The sequence below is a fragment of the Parus major genome, chromosome 2 (genome assembly GCF_001522545.3).
Source record: "Parus major isolate Abel chromosome 2, Parus_major1.1, whole genome shotgun sequence".
Taxonomy (NCBI): domain Eukaryota; kingdom Metazoa; phylum Chordata; class Aves; order Passeriformes; family Paridae; genus Parus; species Parus major.
The window spans coordinates 131,572,412-131,597,085 of NC_031769.1; the positions used below are offsets into that span (position 1 = coordinate 131,572,412).

Sequence of the window (24,674 nt, forward strand, 5' to 3'; positions counted from 1 at the left end):
TAAGAGGCCAAGTAGAATTTGCAGACATCTGCAAAATTGTCTGCATTGTCTTCCACTTTTTACCAGGTCTATACTCTTTTACATTGCTTGGATACATATTTTAAAAGCTTGGTGCATTTTAATTAGTCTAGAAAAAATGGACCATTTTAATTACCATGTGCTTCTAGAGAAAGGTTTATGTTATTTGCAATCATTCCCATTGTCTAGTTTGTATTTATGTTTTATATTCTCTTCTCTTTCAAATGCAGTAGCAATAAGCTTAATTCAAAGCACTGAAATGTTAACATGGAGATTTAAGTTTCTTATCTAAAAAATAGAACAAGAAAGTTGCAATGAACAACCATAGCTTACTTTGAAGTTTTATGCAAGTTCATGCTTCTAAATTGCTTTGATAATTTTGAAGAAATATGTTACTGCTTTTTCATGTACTTCTAAGACCTTACTACAATTAGATTTTCTGTCATTGATGCCTTCTGCCAATGAATGAAATATAAGCTAGGTAGTGTCTTGGATTTTTTAAAATTTGGGTATTCACTCTTACAGTTCCATCTCTAGCAGTAGCCTACAAGAGGTATAGATGCAGTTACACTGCTGTGGACCATTCCTAACTGTCTGCTCCCCAGAACAATTTAGCAGAGGGAATACAGATACCAGGAGAGCAGGGATTCTGTTTTGCCTGTGCTAGTTTGTTGTCTGGGCAGGACAAGCACACCATTTCTAGTCTCCTGTTATCAAGTGTAGGCAAGACCAAACGGTGTAGCTTTGCAGAGGTGCTGTGTCACCAGCCTGTCGGAGCAGTCTGAGGGGTCACCTCGCTTGTGGCTGTGCCAGCACAGTCCTGAATGAATTCAAGCACTGGGAGTCTGCTGCTGTACCTGTAATCCATGCTGCCAACCAGATAGTTCAGTGTCGTACTTTCAAGATCTAAATTCCAATCGTATTAACATTGGAGGCTTTTGCCACTGACCTGACAAAGCTGATTAAACAATAAACAGTGATTTAGTCAGGCTAAAGTTGGTTTTGTTCTTGGTTTATCTTCCACTCCTTCAACAAAACCAATATTTTATTCACATGTAGAGCACAAAAGATGTACATTGCACAATAAACTAACTACTACTAACCTCTATATAGATAGTTTGTTTCATACTTTTATTAAGTTTTCTAAGGTGTCTATTTTATGTTTTAGAAGTTTTTTCTGCAGAGCTGTTATACTCCAATAGAATGGTCAGTGTCTAATATTGAATTTCAAATATTTATTTCCAAAACTGTCATCTCTCCAATCTTCCTCAGGTGTTTTGCATTTCTCTTTCATGTATTTTGTATACATCTTTTTGATAATTTGAGTTTGTGAGATAAGAATCCAGGTAACTCTGCCCTTTACTGTCTTAATTTAGAGTGCATAGAAGATGATGTAGTTACCAAAGCAAAATTTTAAGTGTTTCATATTCCCTCACTCTTCAGAATATTTTACAGGATTACACTACATTTTTGTCTATATTATGGGAATCAGGACTGCTTTGCAGTTGTCGTCTCCCAGACTGAGAAATGTCTGGAGCATATTGTGTCTTGAGTTTAGAGCAAGCCCAGACCCAAGTCTCTGGGTGCTGCCCTCTCTGTGCACTCCGGTTTCCCCATGCGTGGAAGTGCCACCACTCTGTGAGCAGTCTGGATCCCTGAAGGAATAGAACTGAAACTATGCTGTATTCTGGATTATGTCTTAAGTCTTGTATAGTTTAGACACAATCTAAAGATTTTAGGTGACTGAAGGGCAAACTAGGCAGAATAGAGTGATTCCAGTCAAAGAAGTGGTGGCAGATGGACCTGTTTAACTGACTTGCAGAAGTAAGTTCAAATACACTTTTTTGAGCAACAGGCATGCTCCTGTCAGGCCAGAGGGTACTGTCATCTTGAAGGCTGACCTGAGCATCTTTTTCCATCTAAGACCATCTGGATTTGTGGAATTGGGGCCTACACTTTGCCTGAACTACTGAACATGACTGCTGTGAGTCTCCTAGGTGCTTTCTCTTCCTCTGGCTCACTGACTCTAGACTTCACTAAGAGACCACAACAGCTTCTGAATTTTGCATGAGAAATGATACTGGATGTGTTTTACGTGGGCTGTGAGAATACTTAACATATTCCTATGTGTTATGAGTACCTAGAGAAATACTGCATTTTAATTAAATTCTAGTTCAAGCAAAGTAAGGTTTAAATAAACTGTAGACCTGGTTAGATTGTGCTAGTTGTAGACAGGCACATAATTGCAATCTGCTTGCTTGGAAAAGAGTGGAATTGAAAAAAACCCCACAATACAACACAAATCAGTAAAAGTAAAGTGCCAGTAAAATGCTCTAGACTGAAGAACCTACATTCTGTTAAAATTCCTTATGGTATAGAAACTACCAGGGAGATACTACAGATAAGAAGGAGTCTAGCTACTAACTTGTCCATAAATTCCTTCAAAGTTTACTTATAAAAAAATTGAGTTTCTGTCTTTCAAAACTACATTGCAATACCACATAGCATTTCTAAGACTGGTATGTGACAATGGGATGTCATTTTGTCTGCTGGTCAAACACAGTTTTTCTGGTTACTAACCAAATGTTTCAGAAGTAATGCAGAAGAATGAAACAGGCCTTTTGGTGCAGGCAGTATTTGCATGTAAAAGTGGATGTACAATTTCCATGTAAATTTGAGCAATAAGAAAGTTTTTATGTTATTAAGTAGTAGTAATTGACATTTGGAAAAACCTAGAGCTTTCTGAAGAAACAAATCTGTATTTTTCATCTTTATGTAAGCTGATAATTACATTTTCTTTATTGTTGGTATTAGTGCTTAAATCGACTGGCTTAGTTTCAGACCCCTTTCAGAATGATTTTTTTTCTACATTTTAGAAGTGCACCATAAGCTTCAATCTTAGCTGCATTTAAAAAGGGTAGAGTAGCTGTGATTGACTTTTTTTTGGGGGTGTGTGTGTTTGGTATGTTATCATACAATAAAGAATTATCTTTCTGCTTAGAAAATGTTTGAAGGCTTACTATAAGATTGCAGCTTTTTCAATAAATATAATTAGAAAGTGTTTGAAGACTTACTATAAGATTGCAGCTTTTTCAATAAATATAATTAGAAAGTGTTTGATGACTTACTATAAGATTTCAGCTTTTTCAATAAATATAAAACTAACATGCAAAGAAAATCCTAAACCCTGTATCAAGCTAAACCTTACCTTCTGCATTCTGCAGAGTGAATTTGTAGGCTGTTCAGATTTTCTTGAATGCACAGAGTATTCCCTGTCACCCAGGGAATGGAAATGCAAACTGAGGAGACACTCTGGAAGAGAGGTGTAGAGCAGAAGCTTGTAATTTGCTCCACATTTATTTTGAACATTACTTGTCATTTTTCTTTTAATTCGTGATTCTTTAAATTCTGAAGATATTTTGATTTTTATTGTGCTTACCTATTGCAGCAGTATAAGGATTGCCATACCAGCTCCTGACTAAAAACCCATCTAGCCCAGTGTCTGCTCTTCTGCAGACCAGGAATGAATGCTGGAGAAAGGGATTTAAGCAGGACAAGTGTGTAGTGAGGCTTATCCAGGATGTTGGCTGCCCAGTCTCCTATGCCTTGTGCCTCAGGAATCTACATAAACAACGGTGCTGCCTTTTCATGGTGTCTCCATCCCTCTCACAGGTTCTCTGCACCGTTTCTTTCCCCTTAAACCAGTCCTGCCAGGACCCCTCTTATCTAACAAGTGACTTGGGGCAGTGTCCTTCCAGATGTTCCCAAGGAGCAGCTGATGGCCGGCTCTGGAGTGCTGCAGGCATATAACCAGAAGAGGGAGCAAAGCTGCCATATTTTAAAAACACGAAAAAAGATGTGAAACAAACAAACAAATCCTCCCCATGCTCAAAATGGTACTGGAAAAAAAATAATAAAAAAATCAGTGCCTTGATAGTGGCTTACAAATAATATCTTTACTTTGTGTTATTTAAATATATTTTACTAAATATTAATGTACTTGTGTTTAATGTAACATTAACTGACTTTTCTTCTCGGCCATTTGGAGTATTATTTTTTTTTTCTAGTGTTTCTTTATGTTTTACAAATCTGCTATATTTATGAAAGTAGCAACATGATATTCTGATTTTTAGCTAAGGATAGGCTATGACTTTACTGATTGTTATTTCAACAAGTGCTCTCTGGGACCTTGATCGAGTATATCTACAATTTTTTATAAAAATAAGCAATAGAAGATTACAATCAATTTATTATCCACATAGAGGAATCCACCAGGAAAAATGTTTTAAATATATGTTTAAAATACAGTTGACTGAATTTGCAGGTAGAGAATATGATGAGAAGAGACTGCTACTGGACTAGACTTATGTGATTTACAGCTACAAATGATTAATGTAGCCTTGGAGACAACTTGAAGAAAACATTTCTGGAGTCAGGAATAATCAAAAGCATAATGTCATATTTTTAATACTTATTACAATAATATGAAATGTAGATATGTTGCAGAACTCTTTTTTGCTGACCTGATGATTTACGTTGAAGTTCTTTTAACATATTCCAGCTGCAGCCCCAGGAAATGAAACTCAGAGTTTGGGGTTTGAGCAATTTATTTCTTGGTTTGTTTTTTTTCTTTTCTTTGCAGAATGCGTATGTAGTTAAGTAAGAAAGATTAAATCGAAACAATAAATCATTAAGATATGTCAGAAATTTTATTGGAACACTGTGTTCATTATAAACCATAATGTAAGCCGTTAATGAACAATTTATTTATTTTAAAGTTTTATAGCGTTTCTTAGCATTCATTAGTTGATTTGGCACTAATTTGCAAGCTATTTTCACGTGAAGGTTGTGTGTACATATGTGTGTGTGTGTCCCTGCCTTTATACTGCCCACACTTTGTAGCATTCAGGGTGATGTTCTAAGCAGCATTTAAGATTTTGAAGGATAGACAGATCATCATGTCTCAGATAAATGCTTTGATCTCCAAGGTACAGAAACATTCTGTGAAATATTCCAGTATATAGAGAGAAAAAAATGTAGATCAGCTGCTACTGTGATGAAAGAGGAAGCTGAAAGTTCCTCAGGATGGCTGGGGATTACCTGGGGAGGCAGGAGGTCTCACTCTGTCAGAAAAAGACTATGTGTGTTCCTACTTGTTTTTGGGTACTGGTTGAGTCTTGTTACTATTACATCAGGGAAGGGAAGCATCAACACTGTTTTAATGAGGCACCTGAAGATTTCTCTGGTGTAGGAACATCAACAATCTGGCATAAAATCTTGATTACTGACTTTGTGTCACTTCCAGTTTGCCTTGATGCCATTAGGAGCACCTGGTGCTGTAAGGTGGGACTGGATTCATTCCAGATACAATTTAGTACATCTGGGACATTTCATACATCATGGTTGGAAGCCATTTGCTTTCTCCTAGTAGAGATTTGACATGCTGAAAATATTTCTCTCTGTGTGAGCTCTAGAGACTGATGTCTCTTTAATTTCCTTAAGGACCTTGTTTTGTAAAAAGTAAAACTGAGTCATGAATTTAGTCTTAATTAATTCTTCTTCTTGTATTCTTAATGCATGAGTTGAGATCTTGAGTATCTGATTCAAAACAGTTTCTCAGCTTCTGACAGTTTATCCCACAGTTTTAATGACTACTTATTGTGCTGCATTGGTTTAAGAAGCACTAGCCAAATGCACTTTTTTACTTACTTTTACAGTAGTTGTCCCCATATATTATTAATAACATCATTTCTTTCTGAGAATTCGTTGTATAAAATTAAAAATAGTTCTGAGTACTTTTCATGTGCAGAAAAAATATGACTAAATTAAGTATGTCCTAATGGAAAAGTGAAGACTTTATGAAAAGCTAATCAAAAGTCTAAAACTAGAAATGCACTGATAAAAATTGGTTCCCAGAAATTTTAGGTGCTGAAAAAAAAGATAAAAGCTGAAGTGGATTAAAAAAAAAAAAAAAAAAGACAAATTCCAGTGAAAGAGGAAATATATAAAAATGTTCCAAGTGTAGTTGTGAGAAAGACTATTACTGCTTGTAGTATTGAGAAAAGAAGGGAGAAGGGGGGTATTGGCATGGGAAAATTCCTCACCATTAGTATCTGGTATTTTGCTGCATCATCTTGGACTTCTGCAGTTTGCTGCACCATTTCCAATTCAACTGCAACATTCCTGGTTCTAATCTAGCATACTTAGAAATTCAGGAAAGCTATATATATGCAGCTATTCTTCTCATATATTATTTCCACATTTTTAGTATTTTTCATATTAAATATTCTAAACAAAAGTGTAAGGAATGCTGAGGTTGTACTTGGCAGGAGCACACCACGCCTCCTCTCCCAGGCAGCACAGGTGAGTGTCATCCTCACCAGGGAATGGCACAAATGTCACTCCAACTGCTTTATTCACTCTGCAGTGCCCAGGGGTGGGTGCAACAACTCCATCTAAAGAAACAACTGCATCTAAAGATTGTCTGTTTCATACTGATGGGAAAATCTGCATTGGGGCACCTGTCAAACCCTTCTAGCCCTAAAGGAGCATCAGCTGATTAAAATACACTGGCTCAAGAATCCCATCTTTTATGTAATCTATATAAGATCTTTTTTGTATAAATATTTAATAATTTTGCATATTTATTTATACATAAGCCAACTATCACAAAAGAAGACAGGATGAAGTTTATGTTATGGGAAGTAAGAGTGGTAATAGGAGAAAGATGATCTAGAAAACTGTATGTTTTTTTTCCAAATATTTACTATTTGACCAAAGTTGGATTTGGTTAAAACAAGGGAATAGATGGTGGCCCTTTGCCTTGGGGAAAAAAAAGAGATTTTAGAGACTACATTGTGTAAAGGACATTATAGTAACTAAATTTATTTGTCTAACCAAAGAGTATATGAGCAACACTGACATTTTGGCACTTGGAATAAGCACCAGCATCTCATGCTAGTTCCCAAACAGAAAACTCTCCTTTAAACTCTCTTTAAAACATATTTTCTCATATTTGTAAAACATAGAGATGAAAATGAAATTAAAAAATGTAGAAGAAAAGGTCAAATATTTGGTTAAATCCAATGTATAAATCTACATTTTTTTTCTCAGTTGAAACAATAACCATTACTAGTAAAACTCTTGCAATGTTCTAGAAGTCAGTGAAGTTTTTCACTTCATCTGGAGTACTGCCAGACCCCATACACTCAATCTAAGTGTTGTATTTAACTGCTAATAAAACTAAAGAGCCATTTGAATTTAATGCTGATATGCCATAAACATACTGAAGCTATAGAAAAGAAGTCATTGGAATGTTTTCTGTAAGTGTTTGCATGCTCATTGTATCACTTTCCTCAGAAACATATAGTAGCCAGTCTGGCTTTTTGTAATGTTGCTTGTTTTTCTTTTTAAGGTTAACATGAGGCAAAACTATTTATTCAAATTATTTGATTTTTATTTGATTTTTATTCCCTTGCTGTTGTCAATTCAAATATCATTACAGAGTGTTACCAAGAGGGTTAACTATTTTCTAGATATTGAGCTCTGTAAGAATTATCAAAGTTTAATAAAGCTTTTCTTTTAGTAAGGAACTTTGTTATTATTAATGATTTTGGTGATTGAGACAACCACAATTTTTAGGTTCAGAACTGAACCAGGAGCTCTGAAAAGGGCTCTGACCTTGAGTCAGAGAAAAAGAGAGAGTTTTAAATTTGCATAAAAATAGCATGGTGGTTCACTGGGCTTTCTGCTATTCTTCAGTATTTAGATTATTTGTTGTATATCGTGAAAAATTCCTTTTGATTACTGTATGCCTACTTTTTATCTTATTCTAAGATCTCCACTATTTGGCCTAAATTACAGTTAATGGCGGTTTTTTACACAGCAGTAACTATTAACAGGTTTTTTTCCTAGCAGTAACTTTTTAACTCCCTTAAATTCAAAAGTAGTTTTACTGTGGTCACTGAGTTTTTTGATTTGCTGGTTAAGAAGATTCTTCTGGACTCATTTGAAAAAAAGAAAGGATAAATGACACCAGTAGATATTTTATTGTGAACTGTGTCTATTCATAGAGAAAAAGAAAGAATCACATTCTTACTAGGAAGAATCATATTAAGGTTTTATTTCCATGGTTTGGTAACAGAATGTTCTGTTTGAGATTTCTCATTCAGTACTCATTACACATGGTAATTCAAAGATGATAGAGTCTGTTTCAGCTTGCATATCTGTGGTGTCATGAAATCATTACAGTGGCATTTTTACTTAAACCTACATTTCCATCAGTTTCAAAAATCAAAGCAGCCTTTTATAGGACAGCAGCCTGTTTGGACCAACAACAGCCAAAGTGTAGAAGGCTGCAGGATGCATATGGATTACACTTTCACATGTTTAAATTTTGAATGCTAGATATCCATCAATCTTCTTGAAAAAGGATAATAATAATAGTAATAGTAGTAGTAGTAGTAGTAATAATAATAAAAATAATAGTAATAATAATAATGTTGTCATAGGCTAAAATACTTTATGTCAATTTATTTTGAATTGGTAAGATTAAAAATGTTTTCCATGTCTATCATATTATTCTTCATCACTGGCTATTTCTGTGACTGTAAAAGTGATAACATCTGTGGGCAATGGTTGTGAGGAACTTCGCACTTTATGGGCTCAGCAAAATGAGCAGATTCTTAACAGCCCAAAGCAAAAATAGAGCTTAGAGTATTGGATCTGCCCTGTTAATTGGTGTAGATTTGGTTTTGCTGAGATTCCAAAAATTTTAAAGATTATAATATTTATGCTAACTACCTAGTTTGTCAAGATAGAGAATTAAACTGTAAATAAAAAATATGACAACCTCAAAAAGACCAGCAGTGCACAAGCCTAGAGAATGTAGTTCTGTGGAGGAGCATACATGCTTCTATTTTCCTGAGCAGTTACATCAGAAATGCCAATTCAGATACAGCAGTAATTGGTGCAGGAGTTCTTACTGAGTAGTTTAATCTGCCCAAATTAGAAACTGAATTTAGATAAAGTTCCAGATTTTGAAAATAAACCTGACTTAGTTTTGACTTAAGAATTAATTGTTAAAAACATTTTTTCAACTTAAATTAGACATGCATGGTTGCTTGTTCAGTTTTTTTGTTTGTTTGTTTGTTTGTTTGTTTTGTTTGGTTATTTTTGTTAATTATATCTTTGCATAGACTTTTTTACCAAAATATTTCTAACTTTCTTTATAACTTAGAGAAACACAATGATAAAGTAAGAAACTATAAAATGTAGGACACTAACTTTTAAAAAAGGACCAAATTATTGTGTAAACAAACCCCTGTTTTTTTATACCAGTTGTTAAATTTTAAAGATAGCAGAATATTTGACAAGTTACATAGATACTAACTTTTGGATAAGATGTTCTGTTCCAGAATGTTTAAGATGTGTACTAATTCTCTCCATCACAGAACTAATCTAAATTTTAATGTTAATGATAATACATTTGTTTAGATCAAGTTGTCCCAAATGATATTAGGTGTCTTTTGATGTAAGCTACATAATATTTCTGATTTCTTTTTTTTGATTTACACTAGAAGTTACATGGGAGGACCAGCAGAAAAAGGTGAATGGTACAATAACTGATGACAAACCATTGCCGAAAAAGAAACACCATTCTGAGACAGGTTTGTCAGGGTTTGGAAAACCACATGAAAGCATGAGACTATAAAACTACATTTCATGCTTTTGTAATGCGTGTGTGCTTTATGTACCTTATTTTTTCACTTTGGTGTGAAATTTTCAGCATGTAGAGGCCATTTAGATTACCATTTAGATTTAGTTCTGTTTTAGAATAGCCAAAATAGATCTGCTTTTTGTAAACAATTGTGTTAGAATGCACATGCATTAGAAAATATGTTTTATGGCACAATATTAGACATAGTTTGCTTTCTAGTTTTGAATTTTTTTATGACTTAATATATTTGTGTAAGCCTAAGGAATCCAAGTGTAATCTATGCTGATTCTTATTTAGTTGACCAAACCAAGGTATCTACTGCATGTATGGTGGGAAAATCATCTTCTACAGACTTAAATCTGAAACCTTCTTTCACCAACACACATGGCAGAAATAATATTCCAGTGTAATTTTTTTATACAAGCTGAAGTTTATATCTTCATAAATCTGAAGTTCTCAGTCTCACAAAACCTCTTCTTTCCTCCCTCTGTACATGAATGGGTTTCTTCTGAAACTAAAAACTGTCATAAACTTTCTTTCACTCCAAATTCAATTTCAAGTCAAATTCAATTATTCAGCTATCTTTGTTCCTACAAATGCATAGCAGTAAAAGGTAAACCTAGTAATAATAAAGATGATGATAATAGTATTGTTCTGTCTTCATAATCAGAGAATAAAAGGTCTTAGTCACATTAATTTATACACTTGCAAAGGGCAAGCATGCTTTAAGGTGTAGAGAAGGTAGGGAGGAGAGAAAATGAAAGGGAAGGGAAAGGAAAGGGAAAAGGGATCTTTATATTGCAAGTTTCACCCTGTATTTAAAGGTTGATCCACATCTACTCAAGGCAATGGGGATTTTTCAGTTGCAAGAATACTTAAGTTCAGTTCTGTGTTGCAAATAGCTCTATTGGGCATATTAGTTGTCTCACTCTAATAATAACCTTTCTCCCAGTCACACAAAGCTTACAAGATTGGCTGGCTGTGTCACCTCCTAAATTAATACTGAAATCTCACCCACATAGTAATATAATGCTGATAATATCCAAGCGTTTTGCTGAAGTTCAGCCATTGTACAGCTGAAAGTACAAGACTCAGAACTGAAGAAAACCAGAAAAATCTGGTCTAACCTAAGAAGTAGACAACCTAGCTGTAAAAGTCCAGATGTGCACTTGCATTTCCTTTTTGATGCATCAGAAGTTACAGGATAAAACAAACGCTGCTTGTAGAAGTCAGGATCAGAATGTGATATAGCTTCTTTTCCAGCTGCTTTAACTATTGCATGATAGATTCAAAATACAATGTCTACACATCTTTCCAGGGGGAGTCTTTCCAGAGAGGGTTCAGCAGAATAGTATCTCTGCCCTGACTTTTCCTTTATGTGGTAGCTAGGTAGGAACATTAACTCCATCTCCCAGCTGAGGTGGGCATAGGACTGTATTCTGGACAGATAATTTATTTATAGTTATTGGCAGTACTTTCAGGGCCACCTTCGCTGTATTTTAGAAAGCAGAGACATATTTTTTAGATGGCTGCTCTTGGGGCATTCTACATTTTGGGACATGAGCAAAATCTTAAAATTGAAAGACAAAACCAGGCAGAAGAACAGAAATCAGAAAGTTCTCACTTTACAGGTGTTCTGTATATTAAAATGGTAATTACATGATTTCTATCTATTTTTCTGTCGGGAACAGAACCACTGATCTCCAGTGAATTAGAGATCAAATGAATCTCCACACAGAATTGGTTTGAAAAGCCAAGTCTCAATTGTCAAAGCCTAGAATAGATACAAAGTTATGTAAAATATGTGTTCTTCACTTAACAGTCCTAAGTCTTTCTGTGAGGGCTGATGCCTGAGAAGAGCATAACTTCTGTTGTAATTTACATTATCAATAATGTCTTCTGCATGGGAGGATGATGATAGGTGAGGCAGAATCATCTGAGGTGGTTCTGAACACTCTGCAATGGGCATCAAATGGCACATCCCTATGTATTCCTCAGATAATTTTCCAAACTGATCTGTCAAATAGCCTTATTTACTTCAGTGGTAGAAGTGGAGTAATGCAACTTCAGCACTGACATAATCTGCTATGTGTGCACACTACTAGTCCCTATAGACATCCCTACATAATTCCAAAGAGTTACTTTTCAAGGCAGAATAGTCAGGACATCTGGAAGAAGGTGTCTTAACACCTCCATTGCACCCTCTGCACAGGACTGCATTTTCTTTCATCTGAGAATGCTTTAAATGTTCTGTCTGCACAGAAAACAGTGAAGCAATACTAATAAAACTTAGTCCCTGAATGCAGAGGGTGCAATGGAGGCAAGGAGGAATAGGGACACCTCATATTGTTTTTCCCCTGTTTTGACTGCCTTTTCACCTGTTGATGAGTTTTCTGATATGACCTGTTGTGAAAGCGTGTACTGTCTTTAAGTGCAGTTTGTCTGTTAAGAATTTAATCTAACCAGTGCCATAGAAATAGCCATGGCAGTATTATAGCTAAGAAAACCTGTGGGAACAAATTGGTGTTGATTACATGAGTACCATGAATGAAGAACTGAGATCCGCAAGCAAATTGTAGGGAAAAGCATAAATAGAATAAAAAAAAAATTCAAATTCCAGAAAAAGAATAGTAATACTGTACCCTATAAAGAATTCATATTCAAGAAATATGCATGACTAGAATTGGGATTAGCAAATTTGATAGAGGACAATTGAAGGCCATTAAATAATGTAGCAAAATGGTTCTTGTGTTGCAGACTTTTCAATAGAAGATGAAAATTTTTCTTCCTGAATATCAGAAATCAATATGTTTGGTTTTTTTTAAGAATGTCTTTAAGCTCTAAGTTCTGATGCAATTTGCAGAATTAGTGATATGCATATTTGACAGAGTCAATTGTATTTATGCAAAGATTTTGAAGGATTGGAAGGGTAAAACTGCAGAATCACATGTAAGCATAGCATAAAAATTCCAGCCATATTTTGAATCTGTTCCCTTCCTTTAGCTGATGTCAGCACTCTGTCAGGGAATAGTGCCTTCTAGGACACCACTAAATCAGAAAGCACAAGAAATAGTTCCTTGTTCATACCTGAGATTATTAAGTACCTTCAGCACTCACCACTGCATCTGAGCTGTTATAGGTGATATTTGAAAGAAAGTGAATAAAACTCTGGTCCTCTAATCAGATTTCATTATTCAGTGAAAGGAAAAGTTAAAAAAAAAAGTACAGCAGGCAAACATTTTCACATGATTTTGCATTTTCATATGTGATGCCTTAAGATAAGAAGTTGGAAAAGGAGGTTGAGTGTAGAGAGTGTGTCCTGTACTGATAGAGATGAGGCTAGGCAGGATACTGTTTTTCTTAAAAAGCAATTATTTTCATCAATATCATCACTGGAGTTTTTTGAACCCATCAAGGTAACTAAAATGGAAAAACCACATAGTTTAGGGTACAATAGCAGAGATACTCATTTCTGTTCCCTGTCTCTCAATCCAAAATATTGGAAGCTGAATAAGGTCTAGCAACTTGTGTCTCCATCCAGAGATGACGATGCAGAAACTGCCTTTGCAAGATAGCAAGGAAAACAGTATTGGCTTTCCCCTGTTTTTCCTGCAGAGAGGCAGTAGATTTGATGGCTATTACCTGAAACCATCCCATAATGGTTTCATTATCACTGGCTGTTGAGAATGTTGCAGTGTCATCAAATATCCAACCTTTGCCACAGAAACTTTTGATTTCCAAGGAGCAGCAGCAGAACAGAACTGTGAAAAAGTCCTGACATATGTTAATATTATTGAACAAAAGGAAACAGGATAGGTAAAATGGATTTATAAATCTTGAACTGGAATTGAGTAAAAACTGAGAGTCCTTTAATTATTTTTGGGAAAGGCGTATTTCTGTAGTATGGAAGTAAAATAAAATTTTAGAGGAATCATACCAATGATAGGTTAAACACATCAGAAAATGTAAAGGTAATGTGTGCTCAGAAATGATAAGTCTTTAGATAGATAGATTTGCTTTCAATTTAAAGGGAATCATGCTTATTTTATCTGTGGATCATTTAATTCTCTCACCTGGGTGGGACTGTGCCTTTACACCTACATAGACAAAGACTTTCAGAAATCTAATGTTATGTAATGAAAACTAATTGTAGCTTATCTATTACCATGAATTCAGTCAAAGTGTGAAAACAGTAGTCAAAAATAGTTCAAAATTGTGTTTATTTTAATAGAAGTTTGTAGTCAGAATTGAAAGTATGAGAGATTTAAAATTATGCAAAGGGAGATATGGTTAGAAATGGGTTAGAAATGGCAAAGTAATGGTAGGACAGAGAGAGAAAAAAAAAAGATCTAATTGTCTTTTCAGGATTCATAATAATTCCAATCCAATGTGTAACTATTGTGCATTAATATTTTGAAGTGTTATTGTTTGGTCTTTTCTCCCTTATGAAATTACCATGTGAACTTTATTCAGAGAAGCAAAACAAACCTCTCTCTGGATTCTTCATTTAGTTTATCTCTTGAGACTTATGAAAAAGTTATGCAGACTACATGATTTAATTTGAATTAGAGAGTTTATGATACTGAGAATATTTACAATTCCTTCTTCTGTTATTTTCTACCATTGTCTGTACTGTCCTTGTCTTTGGACAAGAGTAAGATATTTCATACTTACTGTCTTACTTTATATAGCCTATATAATGCAGTTGCAGAATTAAATGTATTTCTTTAGTCCTTCCTGTATTGTCTTGCTGTATTTTTGAGTAAAATGTCAGCATACATCCAGTATACAGATGTGATTTAGGGTGTGTAGGTTTGTGCTTTAATATAAAGAACTATAACTGAGAGGGAGCTACCTCATTAAAAAAGTTGAGAAGTGTGGGACAGGCTCTATATCTAAGTTGTGGCTTAATGCATTTAAAGAATATTAAGTAATACTGATTCTATTCACATCTCAATATAGTAAAATAGTCTCTTCATCTAAATCTTCTGCTAAAAATGTTTGTACTCTTAGCTTTTCTGTCTACTCTTGTATATATGTATCCTTAGCATTGCAGAGTTAGAATGGTGTCAGGGGATATCTTTCCTGGGAGTTAAATGTATTATATCAGTCTTCAGACCTCATCACATCCAGATTAATGACATGTAATTATGGAACATCCAGACTCTATGGAGCATTTCTGTCTTAGAGCCTCTTCCATGTTTTAAGATGATGCTTATTTGATTGTGCTATTGCATATCATATTTTGGGAAGTGTCCAGAAATGAGACTTTTCAAATCTGAGCTTCTATTTGCAGTGAAAGATCTTTGGTTCCTAGGAAGAGATAAAACTGAAATTAAGATAACTACTGAGAGAGAAAAAAAAAAAAAAAAAGAGTAACTAACTTACATCTCTCTGTCCTCTACTGCTTTAAGAATTTTAGTTGGGTGTGTTTGCCAAGTAAAGTTTTTTTGATCACTGAGTTCCTAAATACTTCTCTTCAATGGGTGACATTACTAACAATGAACAGTTCTGTGTTAAAGCATGATAAAAGAGATGGTACTTATTTTGGGTGGGTTTCAGACTTAAAGTTTTCATTAAGTTTTTCGGTTTATTCATTGAGATTTTAATTTGTTTCTAAATCTGTATATAATAGCCTTGTGCATACTACTGTCATACATCGAGATTAACAATTGAGGCAAATAAATCCTACTTCCACAAAAAAGCAATAACTACAAATGGAGACTGCCTATTTACATGATGTACATTTAATAGAATTGTTTTGACATTGTTTTATTCTTGCATTTAAATGTATTTCTATCAAAAAGGGTTTTTTTTAGATTAATGCTACAGAAACAAAGACTTTTCAAAATATTGTTTGAGATTTATAGCATGGATTATAATTTATTAATCAGGAGAAAATTGGTTCACATAAGTTGTATTGTTTTTAATTAATCAGACTATTAGTACTTTCTTCTTCACATCATTATTTGAAAGAAGCTGGTGCATTACCATGCCACAGCTTCTACTAATCCTTTAATATTTCCATCAATAAATACAAAAATACTATAATCCATTTATCTCAACAGATGAGGTATCAGTTGATCAGGTATCCACAGAGAGATGGCAACTATCATCCTTTTTCCACTGTGGCTTCTATTAGAATTTTTCTTCTAATATGTTTGAGCAGTAAAAACCTAGAAGTGAAAAATATCTGTAATTAAGAGTGTTTTTTGATTGCCACTTAATGTGTAAATACGTTTTTTTCTTAACAAATTCTTTGCATGAGGACTTTTAAAAATGTTATTTTTAAAAAGTATTGTGATATGTGACAGATATGCATGCAAATACTGGTCATTTGATTCCAAAATATTCCAAGAGAGCTTCCTTGCTATTCAGTTGTGTCTGTGTGGAATTACTAGAATACCTTGCATTATCATACCAGACATATTCCAGGTTTGGAAATAATGTGATTCAATACTTTGATAATTTATAGAGAGGGATTTCTCTTGCTGCAGTACATGTCTCAAAGCTGCTCATTCTTATGGATACTAAAAATAATAAACCGAGGATAGTGGGGTCTTGATAGAAACTTTCTAATAACTGGTTTTGCTATAGTAGGAGTACTCACTTCAGGGCTGTACATATGTAGTATAAAATATTTTCAGAACATTTGGAATACTTTTAGCTGTGTTTTGGTGGTGCTAATAATGATTAATTTGTTTATTTAGCACTTTCAGCAATTATAGCTGATTATATATTATGTATAGCACATATGCTATATATAGCATATATTATATATAACATTTATATTAATTTGAGTGTAACATGACATGGAGGAGTATATCTTTCTATTTGCTTCTATTTCTTCCAATAGATTCTTTGTACTTGCCCAGATACAAAAATATTTATACTCCATTATTGTTTTTTTTAACCTGCAAAGACATAGCAACCTTTGTCAAAACTGACAGCTGCTATGCTTTCACACTATGTATCTCATATATAGCACTAATGTGTGTTCAATCTGTAAGAAAATTTATTTGCCTGAAAATGCATTCTAATTATGTATGTTTCAAGCTGCTTGGTTTTGCAACAGTTTTGGTACAGTCTTGGCATTTAATAGTAGATAAAAATATAATCTAACACTCTAATATAAAATTGCTTAAGTATAGAAGACAGTGGTTATCTGCTAAAAGTTAATGTTGTCTTTAATTTTGTTTTATTGATTTATGTTGCTTATTCTCATTTTGCATTTTTTCAGTGGTATCTTGATACTGACTATAAAATGCCGATAAAATTACAGATATTTTTGTGGTGTGTAGAACTTTCTGGACTTCTTTATCTAATATTTTCAGCATTAATAATTTATGAGCGGTGTTTTGTGACTCATTAGCAAACTGCATGTTGATATTAGACCATTTATAGATTTTTATTTTTTTTTCTATTTCTGGTGATTTTGGGGGGAAAACATTTGTTCTGCTAGCAACAGTGGCCTCACAGTTCTTTGTAATTATTGTTACTTTTCAAGATTAATTCCTCCCGTTCTTTTGCTACAAATAGATTTTCAGTACATAGCATGGCACTGTCCCTCAGATGTTTTCCATGTCTAAAATGGCAGTGTGCTTTTGAATGTGAAGTAATAAAGTAAGTAATGAGATAGTTGCTTTGGCATTTAACTTGCATGCATTTGTAGTAAATTAGACTTCTGTCAGATGAGACCAACACTGCTTCTGAAAAAGTATTTGAATTGACCATGATAGCTAATAGCTATACATTCTCTTTTCTCATGTTCTGTATTTTGCTCTTGATAATTTTCCCTTTGGCAGAGCGTTACAATAATGCAGTTCTTTCCAGAGTGTGTTATGTGGATTCTGAAATGTCTGAGCTTGTACATACATTTGCAAAAAAAATAAAAAAAAATACAAAAAATTATTTTCTGTTTTGGGTATCTGAAGTTTGGTTCAGCATAAATTACAATAAATTGATAATTGAAAAATATAATAATAGAGGTCCCTTGGACATTAAACTGAGTGTTCAATACTTGAAAGAGAAAAATAATATTTGCATTCAAGTAGATAACATTCAAAAAATTGAACAGTCATGAGCAGAAGTATTTATGCTAGTTAACATACCTTTTACTACCCAGCTTTTTCTTCAGCATCATTGCAAGGATTGACTTTGCTGTCAGTTATAACTTTTATTATTTCCTCAGCTCCTATACTAACCCTGTCTTTACTGTTCTTTTCCAACAACAGTAGTTTAACCACTTCTTTCTCAGCTTTCTTTTTTCTTCTAGTGTCTTTTATTTTTTTCTCCACTTACTAACTCTGCTCTGCAGACTTCTCTCTAAAACAATTTTTGGCCCTTTCCCTCAGTGTCAGTTTTAACCTTCTGAATACATCCTCTCACGCCCATCTCCTTTGTCTATGTCTGTACATTACACGATGTGATCACAGAAGAAGCGGAATCATCAAGGAGAACAAACTCAGGTCTGTCTCTTCTACTGCTTTTCTCTGTGTTATTTTTTTCATTTTACCTTTTCTATAGATTTTATCACAGCTCGCCTCACATACTTTTCCCTCTCTTCCCCCTCAGTATACTGGCAAAACATTGCCAAGGTGAAATAATTTTAGTTTATGACACTTACGTAATTTTTATTACCTATTAACTAGGTACTCTATAAAAAGTGATGAAAGGTAACTGATGACAAGTAATATATACCTTAAGAATTTTAACTGATTTGATTTCTATCATATCAGTTCTTATTTCCCATCTCAAATCTGAAAATTACCCTTTAAAGTTCCAGCTAACACGTGAAAACAATCTGTAATTTGGTTTATCTATGCATTTGAACACTGCTACAAAAACTGCAGAAACTTATATAATTAGTTCTTTTTGACTCTGGGAGGATATCACTTTAAAACGGAATAATTTCAGTAAGTTAAATTTCATGCACTGAAATTTCAAATTTATTTTTTTTAATAAAACCTGTTTCAATTAGAAGTAGGGTTTTTAGTGAACAAAAGCTATTTTCCCATGCCAAAAAGTATAAATCTAAATGTTATGATAGTATGGGAGCAAGAAGTCAAAAATTGAAGTTCTCACTTAGCTGCATTGTTTATGAGGCTTTTATTTCATTCTGTGCATTACTTATGGTTTCTTTCATAACGAATTTTAATCTGCCATTTTATTGAATTTTCCATGTACTTTATATTACTGGCAGAGAACTAACACCTATCAAGGTGTCCTAGCTCTGAAAATGGAGTATTTGTTCACACTTCCCTGTTTGTTCAGTAGTGGTATGTAGAACAGCAAAATTCCCCATATTGAAGTCAATTAAATTCAGCTACAAAATTTTAATTTTACAATTACTGCGTAAAAGCTTTAATCAGTTTCCTGTGACTCTGCTATTATTCCAACAAATTAGAGAAGCCACTTGGATGCCATTTAGGTCAGCAAATCTGGAGAAGTTTTGGGGTGCACTGACTGGTCCATTTAACTTAGGTGATATTTAGTGAAGCATTTTTGTCTTTACTCTGACTGGCTCCTTCAGAGCTCAGTTTCACCTTTTGTACTGGTCTTGTCCTAGTTAGAGTCACAGATTATTTTCACAGAATCTTGCAGATGTTATTTGCTGTGGTTTTCATGTTAAACAAATCTCAAAATAGAAATTGTTATAATTACAGGGTTAAAATAAGTTAAGCATGGATAGAGAAGAAAATTGGTAGGGTTTCCTGAAATCCCTCTTTTGTAAATCATTGCTATTAGGAATTAATAACTTATGCTGTAGAAAGACTGAGTTTACTTACCTTGTGCTTATGATTAATTTCCAGTTCCTGTGCAGGGATTCTGAATCTTTTTTATTACAAAAATGAAGTTACAAGATTGGTTAACCCATTTCCTATCTGTTCATAATAAAAGATGCAGGCCTTTTTGTTCAAAAAACTTTCTCTGAGTTATGGACTGAATCAAGATATTAAATCAGAATATGGAATCAGTCCATATCTCTCTTGGTGCAGGAAGAAACCAGACCTTAAAATGGTCAGAAAAAAAACATGTATTTTCATCACCTGTGTTTCTTGAACAGACATGAGTAGGTAATAGTGTTTATTATTATTTTTTTTGACATTGCAATTCTGCAAAGCACTACTTAGCTCATGGTGTTAAGTAAACCCCATGAGTTTATTACTTAACCTGTATTAGGCAGTGATGAATTTAATTGTCGAGCACACAAACGCAAAAGGATGGTCAGTTGTTGTTACTGCCCTTAAACTCAGAAGAAAATAGTTTGTTGTGTGTATAGCAACATATTTTCAGATATATGTTTGGAACAGGTCCTCTCCCACATTTGCCTCAGTAACAATATAGATTACACTTTTCAGTACACTTGGAGCACAGCTAAAAAGCAAGGGTGACATTTCAAAGGCATACTTTAGAACAGAGTGTTTTACCATTGTTTTAGAAATTTCTTTAAGAAGTGTGAATCTAGGATTATCTCTTTACAGGTTTTCTTAGGGAGTGGTTCTCACATAATTTATATATCATGGTTTATTTAACATGATACCAACTATTAATGTATTCCAGAGGATTTGCTATTGATTTTAGGTGTTATTAGACCAAGAAGTTTTGTGAAAGCTAAATATCTGAATATGGTACAATTGTATTGATAGAAAAATGTTGCAATTTCCTCTATCAGGATATTATAATCCATAATTGTAAAAAATAAAATATTATTCCTTGAAAAAATCTAGAATTTTTTATTGAAAAGTTTTATAAAAGTGTGTGTAAAGCTTTTGCTGTATATTTCGAACCCAAAAGTAAATTCTGAAATATAAGAAGCAAAAGTATTTTAATACAAATTTTGTTATGTGACAGCAGTAGAGCTTGATGGTATCCTTAATGATTAAACCCTGTTTAACCCTGTTTATCATTCACCTTGGGTGAAGGAGAAGCTTTGTGATACAGGGTTTTCACAAACCTGCTTTGAGATGCAGGGTTTTCATATTTTTCAAATTAATATGTTTCGTAGGTTTAGATCTTGTGAAGATTGTTGAGGAGATGTGTGCCTGTCCACATCCCCATGTATTCATTCAGGAGAGGTGGAAGTGAGCCCTTGTCTGCACAGGAGCCTCAGTGAGAAGCTTTATTCTCATCTGTGGATGAGTCAGACCAACCAGTTATCAATGTGCCAAAAATTACTGGCAATTGCACGTGATCCTGTGCTCTTCAGATGTATGAAATACAGAGAACATTCTTCAGAATTCCAAAAATTAATCTAGCTGGCTCAAGCAACTGCCCAAAAAACCATCATCAAAACATTGGAAAGGTGCCAGAACAAAGGCACTCAGGACACATACAGCAGTAATTAATTCTAGATTGATTATTCCAGAATGAGAAGCGGTGGCATAGTGATGCCCAGGCATTCTAAACCTTTTAAAGTGGATGGAAGTTAGAAGACAGTGGGGACTGTTCCATTTCTAAAGGGCCATGAAAGGCAGGAAAATAGATATTGAAGCCCTTTTTTGCAACCTCTGGCATAAAACTGTCATGTTAAGAGCACACAAAAGTTTGATTAGAATTTTTGTTAACTTTCAGAGTGAAATTCAAATAGAAAAGGGATTTGAAATATAATTTTTTTCTGTGCTTTATTATGAAGCTTATTTGTAATAACATGATTGATGGAAATGAAGCCTACAAAAACTAGCAAACCCTACTGAAGATGAGTGACCAAATTGAAGAGCTCATAGACCTGAACAGTGGAGAGCCAAAGAGTGAAAGGATGTGGCAAATCTACCGTAGGAGAAAACAAGGATAAAAAAATGGTACAGTTCAGACTGTTTCAGAAATCAGCTTCAGTAGAAGACAAGGAGCACAGATTTTTAAATTCATTTTTATCATACAGAACCATGTGAGGTTTTTCAAGTCTTCCAAGAGTGAATCTACTGTGATGTACTTACTCTTTATAAACAGAACATGACACCCCTCTGCTTTTGAGTTATTATTATAGTCAGTATTCTGTGACACACTTTCCTTTAAAGAACAGGATGATGTCTTGTTCTGTTTCCATTTTTCTTACACTGAAAAAACATTTCTGGGTAGAATTTGTAACATTTTAACACAAATATGATTAAATTACTTGTGCATCTCTGAACTCTTCTGTGATATTTAATTTGACAGGCTTGTTTAAGATCTGATGCCTTAGACTGTGAAAGAGACATTTAATGCATCTAAATCTGTATTTGGTCAACAAAGCCCAAAGGGTAAACTCCAAATTCAGTCTAATTCTGTAAACTCTGAATTCAGTCAGTAGGTACTTAGCATAGTAATCGATGTATTTATTATATTGGATGGCAGGGAGGCTCTTGGTCCTTATTTTTTATTTTGTTCAGAATTAAATCCAGAAACCAAAGACTTCCAAAGTAGCCATCTGTACTAAACCACAAAAATAAAGGCTGATGATCAGTCTGCTGAAGCTAAAATAGTAAAACCATCAGATTATGTAATTTAAAATGACAGCATAATTTTGCAAAATGTTTGGTAGTTTAATTTGTAACTATTCTGAGTTCTAAATGCAGGTGATGATTTTATGTTCTTTGGTTAAAACTTTGACCACCTTTCTAGTTATTCAGATGCTAATGAAAATCTTTTGCATTCTTCAGATGGCTGAAGAATTTTTATTAATACCTGTTAGCTTTCCTGAAAGCAGAGGCATAATTATTATCAAGTGTTTATACCCATGATTGGAAGTGGCTGTATCAGAATGTGAAATTCTCTGGGATTATGCTGTGGAGTGTACCAGTGGTGGGAACTCTGACAAGCATGATGAGAAACAGGATGTTGGAAAGCTTCATAATAAGACTGTGCTCAGGTTTTCCTGAAAACAAAGTAGAGTTTATAGTGTTTAGGCTGATCTGAATGGATTTTTATGAGTACGGAATATAAGGGCCCAGTGACCACTCAGATATTTTTCCTTTCCTTTCAAAACCCTATTTCATGTTGTTTGTATAGGGAGGAAGTGCCACAACTCTTGAGAGAAGCAAAATGGGATGTTTGAGCTAATATTTGATTTACTGCTTCTTTCTTCCATGCTTTTTACGTGTAAGCTTCAGTATTTTATGAAAGCTACTAAAATGTATGTACACCTTTGTATGAGCAGCACAGAAAACATCACAGTCTACCCCACAAAAATCACCTTAGAAAAGGATCTAGGCAGCATAAAAAAAGGGCTAGCCATAGCCCTAATCATCACTTTAATAAATATGCAAAATAGAACTTTACAGCTTGTTTCAAAAGATCTTTGTCCTTTACCATCTGCACTGATCTATACCTAATGGTGGAGACCTTAGCTGACCCAGTCAATTTATAGACCCAGGATTGCAGAGATTCTTTAACTTCCCTGTTTAGATCACCACACCATTTTATTCAGTTCTTTTACTAAACAACGCCATGTATTCTGCAAATAACCCAAAGAAATGTTATTAACATGCTTTTAGCATTGTGATAAATATTTTTTTAAGTGGCAAGAAATGTCCCCCGGGTTTTAGTCTTTCTTTAGTGTGTCAAGCTTGAAACCAGCAAGAAAAAAAGAAAAAAAAAGGAAAAGAAAAAACAAAAAGGCCATCTAGCAATCCTCAAATAGAAAACAGGAATGTGAATCCATGTTCCCTGCTAGGAAGCTGGCTGGCTGAAATAGTCTTCTTTCGAGCATCTCCTTTTAAGGGCAATAATTGACACCTCAGTCACATTTAAACAGTAATATTAAGTATCAACAATATATTAGTAATATTAAGTAGAAGAACAATTCAACAACCATTAATTATTTTTTTAATTCAGACTGTGGATCACAGACTTGGAAAGAACTTGTTTGCTGCAACAGTACCTTTTTTATATTTGCCCCAAATTGGACATAAAGGCCTGGAGTGAAGTTCAGTAACCATTTATATCACAGCATCTGATACCTTGCTAGACCTGTAGCAGTTAGGCAGTTACATTTCTCACACTGTTGAAAGCCAGAATGACAAAATTTAGAACCAACTCCCTAGAGGTAGAGTTGGAATTGAATAGTTCAGCAAATGGGAGGAAATGTAATCCTTTTGAGTACAAGGCAAAACTGGCAAGTTTTGATGTTCTAAGCAAACACTTCTACATTTTATGTTTTACTTTTAGGAGACAATCTTCTTTCCTTGGCCTGATGTGGTAGTAGGGCTGTGAAGACAGTGCAGGGGCTCGAGTAGACGCCGTGTGAGGAATGACTGAGGTGACTTGGTCTGTTCAGCCTGGAGGAGACTGAGAGGAGACCTCAGTGCAGTTACAGCTCCTTGTGAGGAGAAGAGGAGGCACTGATCAGGCACTGATCTCTGTCTGGTGCTCAGTGACAGGACCCAGGGGATGATTTCTGTCTGGTGCTCAGTGACAGGACCCAGGGGAATGGCCTGAATCTGTGTCAGGGCAGGTTTAAGTTGGTTTTTAGGAAAAGGTTCTTCACCCAGGGCGTGGCTGGGCACAGGAACAGCTCCCCAGGAATGACAGCACCAAGCCTGACAGAGTTGAAGGAGTGTTCTAAATGATGCTCTCAGGCATACAATGCGACTCTTGGGGCTGTCCTGTAAAGGGCCGGGAGCTGGACTCAATGATCCTTATGGGTCCCTTGCAGCTCAGAATATTCTGTGATTTTGTGATGTTGTTTCAGGGATTTTTTTTTCTTTTCAGAATGAAATTAATTTTTCCTATATTCTCATGAATAGCATTTCAAGGGAAATCTCTAGTAAGAAACTCAGCTAGCATTTTTGGAAGTACTTACCCAAAGTTAGGGTACTACTCGTATATTCAATTTTAAAAATAAATTGTTATTTAATAATTTGGAATACCTTGAGAAATTAGACTCAATTTTTAATAAAGTACATAAGTAGAGGAACTAATTTATCCACTGTATAAATAGAATCCCTATCATATTGCTGAT

The 24,674-nt window shown here is 34.5% G+C and overlaps 1 protein-coding gene across 44 annotated transcripts in view; it reads left to right on the forward strand.

The window, feature by feature from the left end:
* Window positions 1-24,674, forward strand: part of RIMS2 (regulating synaptic membrane exocytosis 2) — a 443,102-nt gene that overhangs the window by 318,530 nt on the left and 99,898 nt on the right. For 21 of the 44 annotated variants that reach the window (XM_033512408.1, XM_033512391.1, XM_033512393.1 and 18 more), the window contains one exon: window positions 18,172-18,204. The exons of the other annotated variants lie outside the window; for them this stretch is intronic. In XM_033512408.1, the coding sequence (XP_033368299.1) occupies window positions 18,172-18,204 (33 nt within the window). The remainder of the gene's footprint in view (window positions 1-18,171; window positions 18,205-24,674) is intronic. 44 annotated transcript variants of the gene reach the window in all.